This window comes from Mytilinidion resinicola, assembly GCF_010093595.1.
Source record: "Mytilinidion resinicola strain CBS 304.34 unplaced genomic scaffold BDZ99scaffold_7, whole genome shotgun sequence".
Classification (NCBI taxonomy): Eukaryota; Fungi; Ascomycota; class Dothideomycetes; order Mytilinidiales; family Mytilinidiaceae; genus Mytilinidion; species Mytilinidion resinicola.
The window spans coordinates 171026-188932 of NW_022985443.1; the positions used below are offsets into that span (position 1 = coordinate 171026).

The following is a 17907-nucleotide window of genomic DNA, read 5'->3' on the forward strand; positions in this document are numbered from 1 at the left end:
GTGATGTTTATGGAAATCCTGTGATACACCTTCTACCGAGGACTCGGCACAAGTCTAGTGAGTTGACAATTACATTGACCAGCGCCACCTTTGTCTCCATGGTAACAACAAACACGGTGCAATTGCAGCGTCTCTCCCTCGGCATTCTCCTTCGCGTTTCTAAAGGTCATGCTCGCTCAGTGACTGCTTGTACTAGGAGTGCAATTGCTGACCGCGAATGGCGATCCCGTCCAGGTTGACTAATTCTACTACTCAATGTTAACACAAGTGCTAAGCTCGTTGGAATGGATATGCATGCATCCCAATAGGAATCAATAGCGATTTTGACGAGCAATGTAATGAGTCCCGCGGCGAAACCCGCTGCGAAGATAGCCACGACCAATTTCGTGTAGTAACCCTTTGCGCATTCTTGGCAGTCGCAAGCTCGAAGGTTGTGTCTGCAATAGTAGTATCCGTACCAGGAGCGTAGTTCGTGCGAGGCGGGCGCCATGGTGATGAAGTTTCGTGGGTGGATAGGGGCCTGGGGTAGGAAGGTGGTGGATGAGCTAATTTAAGGCCTGTTAACTTTTACATCGCCCGCTCCCACTCTTCCACCCCCCATGGAGTGCCTTGATAGATTCACCGTGTATGCAGACCCCTTACACGAGCGGCCGGACTTGAAGCGTCCAGGAATGCAGTGACAGCATCCAGATGCAGCTATTCTCAATAATCCTGAAGCCTTTCAACGTGCTATATATACTGTAGAAATACGGGTCTAATATGGGGTGTGCAGAGCTTTACATTCACTAGGAATATTCTTGGAATGGCGTGGGGGATCCTACTGTGTTTCCCACGAGCGCAAACGTCCAATACGCAGCCTCTACTCTAGGATGTGAGGCTACTTGGTCTATTATTCGAGTTGGACAACCTTATATAGCGCCGTTTGAGGTCCTCCAACGTATTATCAGAAATGAAAATATGATGTCAAAAGCCCTACAGCATAGACTGGACTACATGAAAACGCACTTGCTCTTAATGACTTTGAAGCCATTCAATGTGCTATACGTGCTGTAAACCCATAGGTGTGATATAAGGTCTGCAGAGCTTTACATTCACCGAAATATCCTTAGAATGGTGTGGGGAAGTCTACTATGGTTTCTACTTGCCCAAACTACAACATGAAGCCTTTCATATATGCTGCGAAGCTATTCAACGTGCTATACGTGCTGTAAAAGGATAGTTGTGATATAAGGTCTACAGAACTTTACATTCACCAGAAATATTCTTAGAACGGTGTGGGGGAGTCTACTATGTTTCCCACGTGTGTAGAACTACAATATAAAGCCTGTAATATAGGCTGTAAAGCCATCTAACACGTTTTACACGCTGTAGAAGTACGTGGTCTAAAATAGGGTGTGCAGAGCTTTACATTTACTGAAAATATTCCTAGAATGGTATGGGGGAGTCTGCTATGTTTACCATGTGCGCAAAACTCCTATACAAACGTTCTAGTCTAGGCTGTGAAGCTATTCGACGTACTATATATGCTGTCGGAGTCCGTAGTCTAATATAAAGCGTGTAGAGCTTTACATTCACCAGGAACATTCTTAGAATGGTGTGAGGTGGTCTACCACATTTACTATGTGCGCAGAACTCCCATACAAACCTTCGAATCTAGGGTGTGAAGCTATTCAATATGCCGTACATGCTGTCGGAGGCCATGGTCTAATATAAAGTGTGCGGAGTATTACATTCACCAGGAACATTCTTGGATGGTGTGAGGCGGTCTACTGCATTTACCACGTGCGCAACACATCAGTCCAAAGCCTATGCTCTAGGAGGTGAAGCATTTTGGTCTGCTATTAGGCTTGTAGAAAACCAGGGGCTGATATAGAGTGTATTCACCTTGACATCACGGTCATCCTGTTTTAGTTTAGCGTGAGGTGGTCTAGCTGTATATCCACGTGCGCAAAACACCAGTCTAAAGCCTGTGCTCTAGGATGTAAAGCTATTCAATCTGCTATTACACCTGCAGAGAACCAGGGGCTGATATGAAGTGTATTCACCTTGACATCACGTTCATCCTTTTTCAGTTTAGCGTGAGGCGGTCCAGCTTCATATTCACATTGTCAAAGTCACAAATGAAGAGGTTCAGTTTGACCAGTGCATGATTCATTAACTGCATATCTGGTCCCCAGTACGAAACGCCGAAAACATGTGCCAAAGTGACCAATTCTCCCAATTGCCGGATCAACTTCAAGTTCCCCCAACAGTACCGAAAGTTAGTAGTCCGGTTCCAGAAGGTTGTCGAAGACGGGAGCCAACCGTCAGAGTCGGTTGCCATGCCATTCAGATCCAGGGTCGGTGGTCACGCAGTCACAAGAATCAAAGCAAAATCAAGAGTCAAAGCAATGTCCTCCAACCACAAAGCCCAAGGCAAAGGTGAAGAAAGACAGAAGGGAAGAGATATACCGTACCTTACAAGTCGATGAAGTCGTCGCAGACCGTCAGAGTCGCGCCAGCAAGACGGAAGTCGTGATCCAACTGGTCCACGTCTTGGCCATCGATGAAGTACGTGCCGAACGCCGACTCGTGAACGAGGACGGTGCGCGCAACTGGTTGGATTGGTTCCTGGAGTGATTCCCAGAGCGTTGCAAGAAGGTTCAGCTGGGTAATAAACATCATCGGCAGGTCCACCATGTCGTCCTCGGTTGAATAGCCGTATAGGTCGACAGCCGTGACGTGAAGGGGTAGTTGGGTAGCGAGGTTGAATTGTGGCTGAGAGTCCAATCCCTGTGCAATTGCCATTGGTGGAAGATGCACTCGCTCCAACAGTTTGAAGTCCTTCAGATCTCCAAGATTGCCAAGCGAGCCATGAACTGTTGAATAGAAGTCGAGACCAAGAAGGCGTAGAGACTCAAAGTGGTGGCGCCCGATACGGCACAGATGGTGCACATCGATGTCGTCCTCCGTATAAGGGATGTGCAGATCAAGCTCCTCCAAACGCTTGCAACCTTCAACGAGGTTCTTCAAGTTGTCCATGCCGGCATAGAAGCGCTTCAGGCTGAGAGACGTAATATTTGAAGACGACTTTGGAACAGCGCAGGCCGTGTCATCACCCTGTTTCCCAGACAGGCGGCCGAAGCCGGCAAAGCGGCGGAGCGATGGGAGCGCGAAGATCGGAGTAAGGTCAGCCATGACAATACCGTCTAAGCAGATGGTGATGTTCTTCAAGGCTCTGAAAGTGTTCGTGACTGTCAGAGCGGATCGAGTGAAGGTAGATTCGCCTAGGGCTATTCCTTTCATTGCCTTGCCATGCGGGGATCGGAGCTGGTCGTAATTCCACGTCCCGATCTGGTTGCGCGCAATGTTGGGGTCCATGTAGACCGAGCCGTTGAGGAGGAATGTCTGCAGGTTCGGAGTGAGCATCATGATGAGGCCTAGCTCCGCGGAAGGGTTTGAGACGCCCAGATCCTTTACGCAGTCTAGGCCAGTGCCCTCAAGACGAACAGAGTTCAGAAGCTCAGCGGAGCTCAGGCGTAGAAAGTAGTCCATGAAATTGCCCAAGTCCACAATAGCTAGGTCTTGACTCATGAACTCTATACGCTTCACAGCGTAACCAATGCTCGGATCCTTAAGCAGCTTGGCAACGAACGACTTGACAGCATAATCGGAATACAGCCCAACGTTTACGTAGACGTAGGGTTCGAAACAGTCGTAGAAGCGCTTCGAAGTTAAGTGCAGGTTGTAAAGCGGGTCTGACCACCAAGGATCATGTGGGTTGGCTGGCAGAGTGGCGGTTCCAGGAGTCTCATCATCAAGCGAGCTGGTGATGAGAGCATCGACAATGTTGAGCAAGATCTCATCCGGTACAGTGGTGAGCGAGGCTGGGGCACGGTCCGGGTCACGCCAAGCCTCTAGGAAGGCTGCCATCTCGGCCTTGGCGGCGGCCTTCTTTGTCTCATCATCGTCGACTACATCGTGTTCAGATTAGCATGCTCATAAACTTGCACAAATGATTGGATTCTGGCTGTAGATACAATCACCTTGATCAGCATGACGCATGTCATGAGCGGCGCCAGTGGGTACGTCGGACGCGTCAGACGCGACGGGAACTTCGAGACCGGTGGCGGTCTGCTCAATATGGCCGACTACACCATGTTCAGATTAGCATGCTCATGGACTTGTACAGGTGATTGGATTCTAGCTGTAGATACAATCACCTTCGAAAGCATGAGCCATGTCTTGAGCCACGCCGGTGGGGGGGTCGGACGCGTTGGACGCGTCGGAACCTGCGAAAGTGACACACTCGAAGCCCAAGGCAGGAGGCTGCTCAGGCATCTTGATGGACGGGCGACTTGTCGTGAGTAGTTGGTTGGCCAGTCAAGGAGCTCGGTGAATCGTGAAACGATAAAAGCTGATGTCGAGAGTGGTGGAGAGACGGAGGAGAGCAGGCGGGCGAGGAGTTTTTAAAGGCAAATGTGGGCGCCAAGGCGCTAGAAACGTGCCCAGGAATCCTCGACGCGTCCGATCCGGCCTGCACGGCTTCCGAGGGGTCGGGCCGGCGACAGTGAGCCCGGCCCGGCAGTGACGCAGCCTGTCACAGGCATGGAACAGTTTGAGCAGGGCCTGGTACGTCGTCAAAGGCATCCAAGGCATAGGACACCGCGGCGCACACCGTGTTATGCTGCGCTGCCAGGCGGCCGCTATGCAGCCAGACCGCCTGGCCACCACAAGCCTTTGGTTTTGCGGTGGAGTATAGAAAGAAAAGTGGAGTGTAGAAGGAAGGGAGGAAGAGGACCGGGCGACGAGCTTTTATAGACGGCAGGACTGCACATACGGGGCAGGCAGGTGCCTGGCCTACCCCATATGAAGGATAGAAGCTGAAGACGAAGAGCCAAGAGTCGACGGGGTGTATTGCAGGAGGAAAAGTGGAGTATAGGAGTAACGGAGGAAGGGAGCCGGATGACGAGCTTTTATAGCCTGAAATACAGCACATACGGGGCAGGCAGGTGTCTAGCCTGCCCCGTATGAAGGAGAGAAGCTGAAGATGAAGCGTCAAAAGTAGACGAGGTGCAGTGCAGGAGAGAAAGTGGAGTGTAGGAGTGAGGGAGGAAGAGAGTTAGGCGACAAGCTCTTATACACGACAGGACCAGCACATACGGGGCTGGCATCTGACTAGCCTGCCCCGTATGAAGTATTTAAGTTGAAGACGAAGAGTCGAGAGGAGACGAGGTACAGTGTAGGAGGGAAAGTGGAGTGTAAGAGGGACGGAAGAGGAGGACCAGGCGACGAGCCTTTATAGGCAACAGGACCAGCACATACGGAGCGGGCAGGTACCCAGCCTGTCCCGCATGAGGATAGGAGCCGAAGAGCTAAGAGCAGACGAAGTCCAGTGTAGGAGGAAAAGTGGAGTGTAGGAGGGAGGGAGAAGAAGGGGTCGGCGAACTTTTATAGGCGAGAGGACCAGCACATACGGGGCAAGCGGGTGCCTAGCCTGTTCCGCATGAAGATAGAAGCGAGAGAGTTAAGAGTAGATGGAGTCCAGTGCGGGAGAAAGGTGGAGTTTAGAAGGGAGAGAGGAAGAAGGGCCGGTCGACGAACTTTTATGGACGACATGACCAAGACATACGGGATAGGCATCTGCCCTGCCCCGTATGAGGAAGAGCCGGATAGCCAAGAGATTGCACCAGTGGTGCAACGAGATTGATTCCAAATTTAGCAACAGAAAAATAATAGAATTTGGCTACATGTTCCTGGAAAGAAGAGGAGTCTATTCAACATCCGGGAACCCCATGCGCAGATGGAACTTACAAGGCTTCGGGAGAGATGCCACCAAGGGGAGATATCTGTGACGGTGGATGCTGATGAGCTACCTAGGTAGGAATGCGACGATTCCAGGGCAAGCCGGCTGCTTTTGCAGTCAAATCCTAAAGCAAACAACACGCCAGCATCTCCGGAAGGACTTGGCTCAGGTTCCTAACATCCTACCGTTCTTGTGCGCTCTGCTCTCCGAAAAGCAGGGAGCGGCTGGACTGAGGCAACGTTATAGGCAAATTTAGTCCATATTTCACATTAGCGTATCGTAGACACCGCCCCGAGCATTGACGATGATATAGCTTGGAGGTGGCTGAATGAGATATGGGATCTGTCACAGTTTTGTTTAACGAAGGCTGCTAGAAGAACAAAGAACCGACACCCGCCAAAGCATCTACAAATACACTACTATAGCGAAGATTGATCTTGTAGATGGGCCGGAGACGGGCTGATAGTAACGTACGGAGTCCGGCACAGACTTCGATGAAGAAATGGTGTTCAAGGCAGGTCCGATGCCTTGACGATGACGCATCCCCGGAAGAAGAAACGCCAAGGACGCGATTCCAGAGCAACACGGTGACTGAGGACGGTGTAGGGCCAGCAGAGCACCCTTCAAGATGTTTCCAGGAGGATTCCTAGCTTTTGAAGGATATGGAGATGTGGGTGAGGTGTCGTGGTGAAGAGACGCAGCATGTATTGCGGTGGTGAGGTTGGGAAAAGCTTCGGTGTGGCATTCTCCGGGGCCAAGGCTGGGGGCTCCCAACTAGGGGGCTATTCTAAACCCCGCTCTGCCTTAGCTCAATCTTGCGACTTCACCTGATCCATGGATCTCCTGCCACGGCAATCTCGCATACCCCCATAGTCGACACGTGGCGACCATGGCAAGTTCCTCCCGCCACCTGCTGGGACTTCCCGGGGAGCTGCTGGAGCATGTCCTTTCGTTCCTCCACCCCAATGACACTGTTCACTTTGGCCGCACGTGCCGCTCCGCCTACGACTTCACACGCCCGTCGAACAAGCTGCTCTGGCGTTCGGCGTTCTTGCACGTCTTCGACGATCCCCGGGACGTCTGGGCTGAACTGCTGCCTTCTTCTCGAGCCCTGACGAAGACCCGAGAAGCCGGCTGGGACTGGCATGACGAGCTGGGCCGGCGAATGCGCGTTCTACGAGTGTTCCAGGACGATGATGTCGATGCCATTCAAGGAAACCATGATGAAATCACCGGCACCATCATCGACACCTTTGAAACGGCTTACATCGCCACGGGCCGGAATTTGACCTATCTAGACCAGGTATTCCAGGCTTCTTCTAATGCCGAAAGACTCGTTCATGATTTCCACAACGGTATTGAGAACTACTGCGCATCAAATGATACGCGGGTTGATCGGTCCATGATTACGAGATCTATGGTCCCTAGACAACCTGTTTCGCCTGATTCTTCGAAATTGCACGTTTTCTACGGACCAACCCGCCGAGAGTTCGCTTCGAAACCTTCTCGAGTGGGGGCGAGGGCTGTCGTTTACGATTGGTCTATTACAGGCCCGGATGCCGATCACGGGCCATTCATCAAAGATCTCAGCGGTCAAGTCAATTGGACATCAATGGAAGCCATCGCTAGTCTTATGTCGCGGAACTTTGACTCCGCAAAAGACGTACATCTGGAGACTCCGATCGGCTTCCGGAACAATATTCGCCATTTATCGCCCCAAAATCCCGAGTTCCCCAACGACTGGGCTGGTGTATCTGGAAAGTGGATTGGCACTTACGCTTTTCTCGACTACAGAGATTTGGTGCATTACAACATCGCTCATGGCCCAGAACATGGCGCTGGGTTGGAGTCGTATGAAGAGGCGACCGGAGATCTCATGCTTTTGGACCTAAGGCTGGACGAATCCGACGAGGCCAAGAACGATCCCAGATTTCGCACGCCGTTACCAGTATGCGAGGATCTTCCTGTGCTGTATTTCTCCGGTATTTCACGAAGTCATCGTTCTCACACTCCACGTATCAGCATCCGGGGAAGTGCCTCTTTAGTCCCGGGAGGCAGAGAGGTTCGATGGCGCTTCCTTATCAAGTGAGTTTTTTGTTCGCATCACGGTAGTCATCACTAACCGGGAAGCAGTTACGCGGGCGCAGACCAATGGCAACTTGAAGGAGTCCAGCCCGGAGGCGTTCGCTCAGGAGGTATTTTTGGCATCTGGACGCATTGCGATCATGATGAGAATGGCCCGATTGGGCCGTTCTGCTACTACCCTTATTCGCTTTGTGAGAACAAGGAAGAGCTTGACTTCTGACCTCAGCGAGCTTTGCTTAAATATGTACATGAATTAGGTTTGATCTCATCTTTCTCCTCGGCATTCGCTTCGAATTTACGTAAATTCACGACACCAATGCTGTGAAAGCCCGTCTATCGTCCCTCCCTGCGTAGTGAGACACCCTTCGTGCCGAGACATAGAGGAGTACTTTGACTTGAAGCAACTTGATTTCGGTGCACACAATGATATTTGGGTCAGTTCTATATAGGTTATTTGCGATAGCTATTCATAAACATTTAAGAGGCTTGGTAAGTTATTACTAGCCTTGTGTCCGCTATGGCGCCCGAATTCATGTAGGATCGCTACGCTGATTGGTACCTCTAACCGAAGCGATCGCTAGTTCCGGCTAGTGCGAAATGACGCCGCACGTCCACCTCAGCTGCTAAGTAAGCAGTGCGGGACACTTTCTTGTCACCTCGCAGAGTTTCAATGCTCTTCTAACTAATCTATTTCAATCTCTTCTAACGCCCCCCCCTGGGTGGCGCAAAACCCCCCGTGCCGCAATAAATTCATTATTTAGGCATCTCACTCTCTCCCTCACGATTCCATCAGGGTTTAATTAGTCTATTATTATTCTTTAGACACTTCTCCCTAGGAGACTGGTGTGCAGCTAAAAAATTACGATGTTCTTGATCATGCTGTTGATCATTCCTTTCAGAGCATCCGGAACGGCATTAGCTTTACACCCCTGCTGCACCACGACTATCTACCACATTTTATATTTCGGAGCATTGCACCGATAGTCCTAGGACGAAAAAATGCCTCTAAGCTTTACGGCAATAGGCCCTTAGAAGCATACATTCCGTATTTATCCATGCGAAGGGGTCCGCAGTGTCTCTTGGCATGAGGGTTTAGCGCGCTTACGTAGGGAGGTATTAGATATCTAACTAGTCGTACTGTATTTTACGCTATGCTTAAAATGCGGTGCTCTTCTAGGAACGTCTTGGGACGGTCACGTGCTGGCTTTTTTGGCAGCTGGGCGTGCGCGTTCATTGTTGCCACCTGGCAGTTGCTAGCGAATGCGGCTTCACCCAAAACGTGGCCGCAACATGTATTCTAACTTACCCCACCACACCACCCGTAAGTGGAAGCCTTGCACCCCACCTTATGTATCCGGTTAGGCACCATTAGCTTAGGCACGTGATTTGCCACGGTACAAGAAGGTACTTCTCTACCACCGCTTGAGCTGACAAGGGTGTGGCCAGAGCGAATCGGCCACCCTCCCTGCTAGCCGTGGCGATATCAAATGCGAAGTCGTCCTCGAAATTATTCAAATATCGCCTACTAAGCACATTCGCCTGGCCACGTGATAGGTGCCTCTTGCAGCTCAGCCGCGTTGCTCCCGCCCCACCAGTCCTCTCACACCTTCCCTTCATGCACTTGCCAACCAACGTAGTGGCAGTTCTTTGGATACTTGGCCCGTGGACATCTTGCTTACCTCTATCCTAACGATTTCTCTAGCTTGAGCTCGCTGATAGTTCTCTCCTCATGCGTCTTTTGCGGCTTGAAGATGACGGCGAGTTCAGCCTGACCGACTATATTGGCTACGATGTCCCACCGTATGCGATCCTTTCGCACACTTGGGGAGCGTATAACGAAGAAGTTACATTCAGAGACCTAGTGGATGGTGTAGGCAAGAGCAAAGCTGGCTACAGCAAGATCCGCTTCTGCGGAAAGCAAGCTGCTCATGACGGCCTACAATACTTTTGGGTGGACGCCTGCTGCATTGATAAGTCAAGCAGTGCAGAGCTTTCAGAAGCCATCAACTCCATGTTTCGCTGGTACCATGATGCGGCGAGATGCTACGTGTATCTGTCCGATGTTTCAGTCAGCACTTCTGATGGGGACAGCAAATTCTCTCGAAGTTGGAAACCAGCATTCAAGAAAAGCAGGTGGTTTACTCGTGGCTGGACGCTTCAAGAGCTTATTGCTCCAACATCAATTGAATTCTTCGCCATGGAGGAACAGCGGCTTGGTGATAAGCAATCACTAGAACAAACTCTCCATGAGATAACAGGGATCGCCATTACAAGACTGAAAAGAGCTACCCTCGGATTCTCTCGCCCGAGCTGGAAAATGTGAATTCTTCAGATCAATCCGAGCTCCAACCGCAAATATCTGAAAACGGAACTTCGACTACTATGTCCCCCGTGGTTTTATATCCCAATCAGCTTGCAGATTTTGGTTTCCGTATTTTCATCCTCGACCCTGGAGTGATAGGAAGCAAAATCACCGGCCGCATTGAGGAGTTCAGCCTCTTAGATCCTCCAGTATACAACGCTCTGAGCTATGTATGGGGCCAAGAGCCCGCAATACACCGGGTGTTCGTAAACAGCGAAGCGACTTTTATACGACCAAATCTTTTCCATGCACTACAACGGATAAGGCTACGAACAGGTTACCTTCGCATATGGGTAGACTCCCTTTGCATCAATCAGCTCGATGACTTAGAAAGGAATGCGCAAGTCAGACAAATGGCAACTATCTACCGCAAGGCCAGCAGTGTCTTGATCTGGTTAGGCGAAGAGGACTCAACTAGCAAATTTGCCATGGAATTTGTGCCTAAGATAATTCGAAGCGACTTTCAGTGGGATGGCTCATGGTGGGAACAATACGGTTTTATTACCCTGGCCCAGATTTTGGAAAGACCTTGGTTTCGACGAGGCTGGGTTCTCCAAGAAGCTGCATTCTCAACAAACTCAACTATTTACTGTGGCGACCGTCAAGTCCATATGGACCATTTTGCCATGACTATAGACTTGGTTCGGGCTAGGCTCAGCAGCATACTACCGTCTTTCAGTCGCACAGGAAATACAATGCGGACAGAGATATTGGCCAACTTTCATGACTCACCTGCAGTTAAGCTTCTGGATACCATCGAAGGTGTATTCAGAAAGTCTGAGGATGGACACATTCTTCATCGTAGAATGTCCTTAGAGACGCTTGTGGCTTTGGGGACTTCCAGTGAAACGACCGATCAGCGAGATACAATCTATGCTTTGTTGAATCTGGCTAGTGACATAGCAGCGTGGTCACAGCCCGACCAATCCGACGCCATAATTCCGAATTACGGCAAGAATGTACTGGATGTTTATGTCGATTTCATTCTCCACTGCTGTCACCATTCAGGGTCATTGGATATCATTTGCCGTCCTTGGGCGCCAATTTCGTCCTCTATAGTACATACTACTGGCCAAGACAGGCGAGCCGACCACACATTACTAAAATACCCGTCATGGATAGCGCCCAGAGACGGTTTACCTTTCGGCGATCCTTCTCGGCGATTGAAACACCGTTTACATGGCAATCCATTCGTTGGCAGCCATCAGAAGCCTGTTTACAATGCTCATTACGGATTGAAACCTCATGTTTCTGTGGGAAGAAATGAAGTCGACGGGGCATGTGATGGGTCATTTTACGCGAGTGGTATCATTCTCGGGGAGGTTGCTCGAAAATCAACAAGATTGGCGAGTGCTATTGTAACGAAAGAGAGTTTGGAAATCCTTGGAACGATCTCTCGCAAATCTCACTCAGATCTTATCAATATGCCAGACACCATTTGGCGCACACTTTGTGCAGACCGTGATGGCAGAGGCCAACCTGCGCCGTCGGTCTATCGAGTGGCAATGCTTCACCTGTTGCAGATCAGCTTTAAGACTCCGAAACCCGAGAGTTCTACTAATCTGCTCGAGCATATGTCTAGTATTGATATTGAAGAACTTTTGGACACCGAAATACCCATCCACGTCAAGAAATACCTTGCGGTTGTTCGGGATGTTATTTGGAATCGTCGAACATATAAGTCAAAAGTGAATGATGGCAATAAGGGACCTTTGGTCGGCCTTATACCTCAAAACGCGAAGGTCGGTGACCAGGTGTGTATTTTGTATGGCTGCAGTGTGCCAGTTATCCTTCGGAAGCTGCCTAGCTCTGATGATGAGAGTTGTTGGCAGTTGATTGGCGATGCATACGTTTACGGAATTATGGATGGGGAAGTAATTCGTTCGGCATCAACACAGACACTTAAGACCACAGAAACCAAGTTTAAAATACGATAAGGCCCTGCCTTAGTCGGAAATGGTCATGTGATAAGTAGGCAACCTGTTCAATACCATCAATTCGCATGCACGCATACACACGATCTTCGTAAAACTTTGGCCTAAGAATGTTAATGTGATTCTTTATGGGAATTCTCGACCTTTAATCTACCCGCATATCATAAGCTATTAGTCTAACGACCTAAGCTCGTGAATGCTAACTGATGACATCATTATGGTATTACAATACGTCGAACTGCTTGGTTCTCCACTCCTGCGAAAGGACACCACGTCGTGAGAAGTTATTAGCGAGAACGTACTCCAGTTACAGAACATGTCCTTGGCCTTGAGCATCAACACCCAACATTATCGCTAGAGGCCCTGAACAAGTAACAATTAGAGAACATAGGGATCGATTAATAGAGAGACTTAGAATAGCTTATTGTACATGCATGGGCGTAAGTGCCCTACGCGTAGCTTAGAAGCAATCACTTACTTTATAGTATTCTCTTTCAAGTCTAAAGCTGTAACGTGCTTCCCTGGGTGGCGAGAAACCCCCCGTGCCGAGAAAAATATATTGTTCAAGGATCTCAAGTCTTTCCTCGTGAGCCTATGAAGTTATAGTTAATATATTAATATTCTTTAGACATTTCTCCTCAGAATATCAGTCTGCAACTAGAAAAATACGACGATCTTGGTCATGCTATTAATCGTTCCGTTCACGGCGTCTAGGACCACATCAGCTTTGCACCCCTGCTCCACCATGACTATCTAAATATTTCTAGATTTCGGAGCCTTAGGGCAATGATTCTATCAAGAAAGAAAATAGCTCCGAGCTTTGAAGATGCTCCGCTATTGAAAGCATGCATAATAAAGTTTCTCCGTGCGAAGGGGTTGCTCGGTATCTTGGCATACGGATTTAGTGCGCTTACGTAGTAGAGTATTATACATTTAGCTAATTGTATTATACTCGACACCGAACTGACTTGAGGTGTGGCGTGTGGCGTTCTTCTCGAAACTTCCTTGGACGGTCACGTGTTGGTTATTTTTAGCGCGTTTCATTGTTGGCTTCGTGGCCTTTCACGTCGGCTTCGTGGCCGCTCACGTTGGCTTTGTGGCCTTTCATGTTCCTTTCACCACCACAATCGCTAATATGGACCGAGCCAGTCAGGTGCTGGCTCTGGCGCAAGCCCTCCCTCCAAACGTGCCTAGGACATATGCTACCCTAGCAGAACGGGGCGATGTTCCTCTCTCTACCATCCATCATCGTGAAAATGGACGACGCTCAATAGAGGAAAAGGGCCAAAGCCAGCAATACCTCACCCGAGAGGAAGAGAAAGCCATTGTTAAATACTTATTACTAATGTCTAATCTCGGGCAACCAGTGCGCATAAAGTTATATCCCTTCGCTAGCCTTTTGTGTCGCCCGCAACCGGTCAACGAATAATCCAACCAAGCCTCTACCAATCAAGCCTCCAGGCAAGAACTGGGCTCGAGCCTTCGAAAAACGCCATCCAGAACTCAAAGCTAGAACAGTTAGGGCTCTCGACTGGAAACGGCATGGGAATAACATATTTGATAAGATCACGGAGTGGTTTGAAGTGATCGGAAAGGTGCTACAGGATCTAGCCATTCTGCCAGAAAATGTCTATAACATGGACGAGACGGGAGTCTTGCTAAGCATGCTCAGTTCTGTTAAAGTCCTTGTAGGTAGGGAGGACCTGCGAAACCATAGAGGTGCGGGTGTTAAGCGGACAATGGTGACTGCTATTGAGTGCATCAGTGCTGACGGCAGGGCGCTGCTCCCCCTTGTAATCTGGCCAGCTTCAACCCACCGGAGCAACTGGACCACATACCCAACCCCTGGATGGCATTATGCGCATTCTGAAACTGGATATACCGACTCTAAGATTAGCTTAGAGTAGCTTAAGCGTGTATTTGATGCCCAAACTAAAGAACAGGCTAACTAGAAACCACGGGTTCTAATATGCGACGGCTTCGGGACACACGAGACAGTCGAGATCTTGGAGCATTGCTTTGAAAACAACATCATCCTATGCCGTCTCCCCTCTCATACCTCCCACAAGCTCCAGCCCTGTGACGTCGGAGTCTTTGCACCCTTAAAGGCAGCCTACCGCGACCATGTTGCAGCTATTAGAACGCTTTTGAACAGAGCACTCGTCAGAGAACCTAAAGGGCTGGCGTCTCCAGTTGAAATTACGGTACTGTCTCGAATTAAAGCCTCTCTCGAGCTACTGCTCTCACTATCTTAGGCTTGCGCACTGATGTGAACTTTGTGAGGCCTTTATTCTTAAGCGCGCAATATGCAGTCTTCCGGGAGATGCGCTGGAGAGTCAGGGTTTTGGCTGCAAACGCCATTAACGGGGCAACAGCTCTATATGGTTAGCTTCGTATACTACCCCCCCCCCCTTTATCTTGTCTCCTTACTCAGTAGCGTGGAACGTCTCTCATACAGGTTGTGGAACGTACCTGTAACCAGCTCTCTGCACGAGTTGTATTATCTTCTCTATATATACGGCCCCTACGGCCTCGACAATACAGTAGAGTTCACCTTCCCGAAAACCTCAACATGGAGGGACGTGTCTCTTAAGAGCTGTTGGTACTCAATTTTCGGGGTTTTCCGGGCAGTGCGATACAGCAAGCGCTTCTCTCGGTGCGTAAGTGTAGGAGGGCGTCCTAAACGAGGGCGAGATCTGTTGTCGTGTTGCTCTCTAAATCGCTGAAGAGTTTTGTTGATGCAACGCTTCGTGCAGCTGAACTCCTCAGCCGCTCCCGTGACGAGGCGCCAGCCTCAGACTTAGAAACAATACTATCTCTTGCTTGAGAAGTAAGTTCGGCATTCTTTCCGCGATTTCCTGAAATTTCCTGGCCGAAGGACCTCATTTTGGTGGTGTAATGTATTGCTGAAGATGAGGTGTTGATTTTTCGCGACGGGCGCTAGCGAATGTGGGAACAAACTTTTTTCTTGGCACAGTACAACATAGCCTAAACAATTCTTCGTAGTACTATGCTCACGGATTTCTTCATTTATGTTAATTGAGTATCCGTTCAAGCACTGGCCCACAGCTAAACACCACTGGGGTGTGAGTAAAATAGTCGAATCCGTGCTGTTTTTAATCTAGCACTATTCTAGAAATGCACTGGTTTTAGATTCTAACCAGTACCCCACCTCCAAATATCGAACGGTGAGGAATGCGATCCCTCTTGTCGCGTCAAACTCCAGTAGCATACAATTGGTACTAATGTTTTGTTGTCGCGTGGACGTTCTCAAGTAATCTGTGCGCCTGATCTAGTTCAGCAACACTTCTATGCGGCTCGATTCCTCGTTACGGTACGAAGGCTAGCCTCTAGCTTTGAATGTGCTTTACATGTACGAAGCAGAGAATTCAAATCATCGCCGAAACGGTTTGTGGCAGATTAGGGCAACATAGGAGCTAACGTTAGTTATTATTTGAGAAACATTAGCGAGTGGGCCCGTGTGCAAAACTATTCTTTGATAACGAGCATTGATTCCAACACAAACATATAGAAGACGATAGAATAATGGATTTCGAAACCCTATAAATTCACGTATTCTCCTAAACCCTTTTTGTAGCAACCTTTGAAAAGAGAAAACCAACAAGGCAATGAACAGACCAATCAAGTCGATCGAAATTGCGTTTGCCTGTCATCATCTGCTATTGCAAACTCCATCGTCCATCAATGAAATAGCTACAGGCCGTGCTTCGATAACCATGTCTATGAACTTTTGCTGATCACCAGTATGAGATTTTCTGACCCCATCTGGCATGCTAACGCAGGACATGCCCTCCTCAATATACCAACTCAGTTGTTCCTCAAAGCTGCGCCGCAGCAAAATATTGTATAGGAGTTTTATAAAGCGGCCGCTGAAAAGGGTGGAATAGAATTCTCTGTGGTTTCTTAGTACAAGCTCTGCCAGGTCGCTTGCTCTTTTAGATTCTAGTAGCAGCGCCACGGCTTTAAGGATCTCGTCTGACAAGGCTGATTGGCGACATAAAACTTTGACGGCGGCCCTTCTAACGTCTAAATCTTTATCATCTAACGGTACCACCACGGCTTTGAGGATCTCGTCTGGTAAGGCCGATTGGTGATCTAAGATTTTGATGGCGGCCCATCTGAGACCTGAAGCATTGTCTTCTACCCGTACCGCCATGGCTTTGAGGATCTCGTCTGGCAAGGCTGATTGGCGACCTAAAATATAGACGGCGATCTCTCTGACATCTGAACGCTTGTCATCTAGCCGTGCCGCCACAACTTTGAGGACTTCGTCTGCCAAGGCCGATTGGCTACCTAAGACGTCTACGGCAGCCCATCTAACGGCTGAATCTTTATCTTCTACCCGTGCTGCCACGGCTTTAAGGATCTCGTCTGCCAAGGTTAATTGGCGGCCTAAGACATCAACGGCGGCCTCTCTAATGTCTGAATCCTCGTTTTCTACCCGTGCCGCTACGGCTTTGAGGACCTCATTTGGCAAGGCTGATTGGCGACATAAGATGTTGACGGCGGCATCTCTAACGTCTGAATCCTTGTCGTCTAGCTGTGCTGCTACGGCTTTGAGGACCTTATCTGGCAAGGCTGATTGGCGACATAAGATGTTGACGGCGGCATCTCTAATGTCTGAATCCTCGTCTGCTACCTGTGCCGCTACGGCTTTGAGGACCTCATCTGGCAAGGCTGATTGGCTACCTAAGATTTTGATGGCGGCTCTTCTGACGTCTGAATTGTTATCTCCCACCCGTGCCGCTACGGCTTTAAGGATCTTGTCTGGCAAGGCTGATTGGCTACCTAAGATTTTGATGGCGGCTCTTCTGACGTCTGAATCCTCGTCTGCTACCCATGCTACCACGGCTTTGAGGACCTCATTTGGCAAGGCTGGTTGGCAACATAAGACTCCGGCGGCGACCCATCTGGCGGCAGCATTGATTTCATCCACCCGTTCTGCATCGTTGTCTTCCACCAGTGCTGCCACAGCTTTGAGGAACTCATCTTGCATGGCTGATTGGCTACAATAAGTTTTGGCGGCTCTTCTAAAGACTAAATCCTCGTCTTCTACCCATGCCATTACGGCTCTGAGTATCTCATCTGGCAGAGCTGATTGATGGACTAAGATTTTGACGGCGAAGCCTATGACGTCTAGATCTTTGACATCTAACCGCGCGGCTATGGCTTTGAGGATCTCATCTGGCAAGGCTGATTGGCGACATAAGATGTTGATGGCGGCATCTCTAACGTCTGAATCCTTGTCGTCTAGCTGTGCTACCACGGCTTTGAGGATCTCATCTGGCAAGGCTGATTGGCTACCTAAGATTTTGATGGCGGCTCTTTTGACGTCTGAATTGTTGTCTCCCACCCGTGCTGCTATGGCTTTAAGGATCTCGTCTGGCAAGGCTGATTGGCGACATAAGATGTTGACGGTGGCCTCTCTAACGTCTGAATCCTCGTCTGCTACCCGTGCCGCTACGGCTTTGAGGACCTCATCTGGCAAGGCTGATTGGCGACATAAGATGTTGACGGCGGCCTCTCTAACGTCTGAATCCTTGTCATCTAGCTGTGCTACCACGGCTTTGAGGATCTCATCTGGCAAGGCTGATTGGCTACCTAAGATTTTGATGGCGGCTCTTCTGAACTCAGGTTGAAAATTGATGTGAACTCTGTCTTATTTCGGGGGCCCGAAGGCCAAACTATATACTACGTAGGAAGTGACTGTATGCATAGGC

The 17907-nt window shown here is 49.4% G+C and overlaps 6 protein-coding genes across 6 annotated transcripts in view; 3 read left to right on the forward strand and 3 right to left on the reverse strand.

The window, feature by feature from the left end:
• Positions 1 to 2171: 2171 nt before the first annotated feature.
• BDZ99DRAFT_461446 (uncharacterized protein) lies at positions 2172 to 4398 on the reverse strand. The gene has a single exon (XM_033719622.1). The coding sequence runs from the start codon at positions 3910 to 3912 to the stop codon at positions 2458 to 2460; it is 1455 nt and encodes a 484-aa protein (XP_033578325.1). The 5' UTR covers positions 3913 to 4398; the 3' UTR covers positions 2172 to 2457.
• Positions 4399 to 6625: 2227 nt separating this feature from the next.
• On the forward strand, positions 6626 to 8331 carry BDZ99DRAFT_440158 (uncharacterized protein). Its single transcript, XM_033717697.1, has 2 exons — positions 6626 to 7870; positions 7919 to 8331. The coding sequence occupies exons 1-2, from the start codon at positions 6675 to 6677 to the stop codon at positions 8088 to 8090; spliced, it is 1368 nt and encodes a 455-aa protein (XP_033578326.1). The 5' UTR covers positions 6626 to 6674; the 3' UTR covers positions 8091 to 8331.
• A 1140-nt stretch (positions 8332 to 9471) lies between these two features.
• Positions 9472 to 10193, forward strand: BDZ99DRAFT_559272 (HET-domain-containing protein; the record flags this gene model as incomplete). The annotated part of the gene is made up of 1 exon (XM_033727252.1): positions 9472 to 10193. Exon 1 carries the CDS (start codon positions 9600 to 9602, stop codon positions 10191 to 10193), a length of 594 nt encoding a protein of 197 aa, XP_033578327.1. The 5' UTR covers positions 9472 to 9599.
• Positions 10194 to 10585: 392 nt separating this feature from the next.
• BDZ99DRAFT_384459 (uncharacterized protein) lies at positions 10586 to 12169 on the forward strand (the record flags this gene model as incomplete). Its single annotated transcript, XM_033715382.1, has 1 exon — positions 10586 to 12169. The coding sequence occupies one exon, from the start codon at positions 10586 to 10588 to the stop codon at positions 12167 to 12169; it is 1584 nt and encodes a 527-aa protein (XP_033578328.1).
• Positions 12170 to 14739: 2570 nt separating this feature from the next.
• BDZ99DRAFT_461450 (uncharacterized protein) lies at positions 14740 to 15123 on the reverse strand. The gene has a single exon (XM_033719623.1). It carries the CDS (start codon positions 15050 to 15052, stop codon positions 14846 to 14848), a length of 207 nt encoding a protein of 68 aa, XP_033578329.1. The 5' UTR covers positions 15053 to 15123; the 3' UTR covers positions 14740 to 14845.
• A 588-nt stretch (positions 15124 to 15711) lies between these two features.
• The window catches only part of BDZ99DRAFT_497147 (ARM repeat-containing protein), a gene marked incomplete at its 5' end in the record, with an annotated part of 2449 nt that continues 253 nt past the window's right edge, over positions 15712 to 17907 (reverse strand). Inside the window, one exon of the mRNA XM_033723491.1 lies at positions 15712 to 17784. Within this exon, the coding sequence (XP_033578330.1) occupies positions 15840 to 17784 (1945 nt within the window). The 3' untranslated portion in view covers positions 15712 to 15839. The remainder of the gene's footprint in view (positions 17785 to 17907) is intronic.

Excerpts from the sequence above, each read along its gene's own strand:
- BDZ99DRAFT_461450 (XM_033719623.1), bottom strand. The coding sequence starts at position 15,052 with ATGAGGTCCTTCGGCCAGGAAATTTCAGGAAATCGCGGAAAGAATGCC.
- BDZ99DRAFT_461446 (XM_033719622.1), bottom strand. The coding sequence starts at position 3,912 with ATGGCAGCCTTCCTAGAGGCTTGGCGTGACCCGGACCGTGCCCCAGCC.
- BDZ99DRAFT_440158 (XM_033717697.1), top strand. The coding sequence starts at position 6,675 with ATGGCAAGTTCCTCCCGCCACCTGCTGGGACTTCCCGGGGAGCTGCTG. Across the intron at positions 7,871-7,918 it reads CGATGGCGCTTCCTTATCAA|TTACGCGGGCGCAGACCAAT; the intron begins GTGAGTTTTTTG and ends ACCGGGAAGCAG.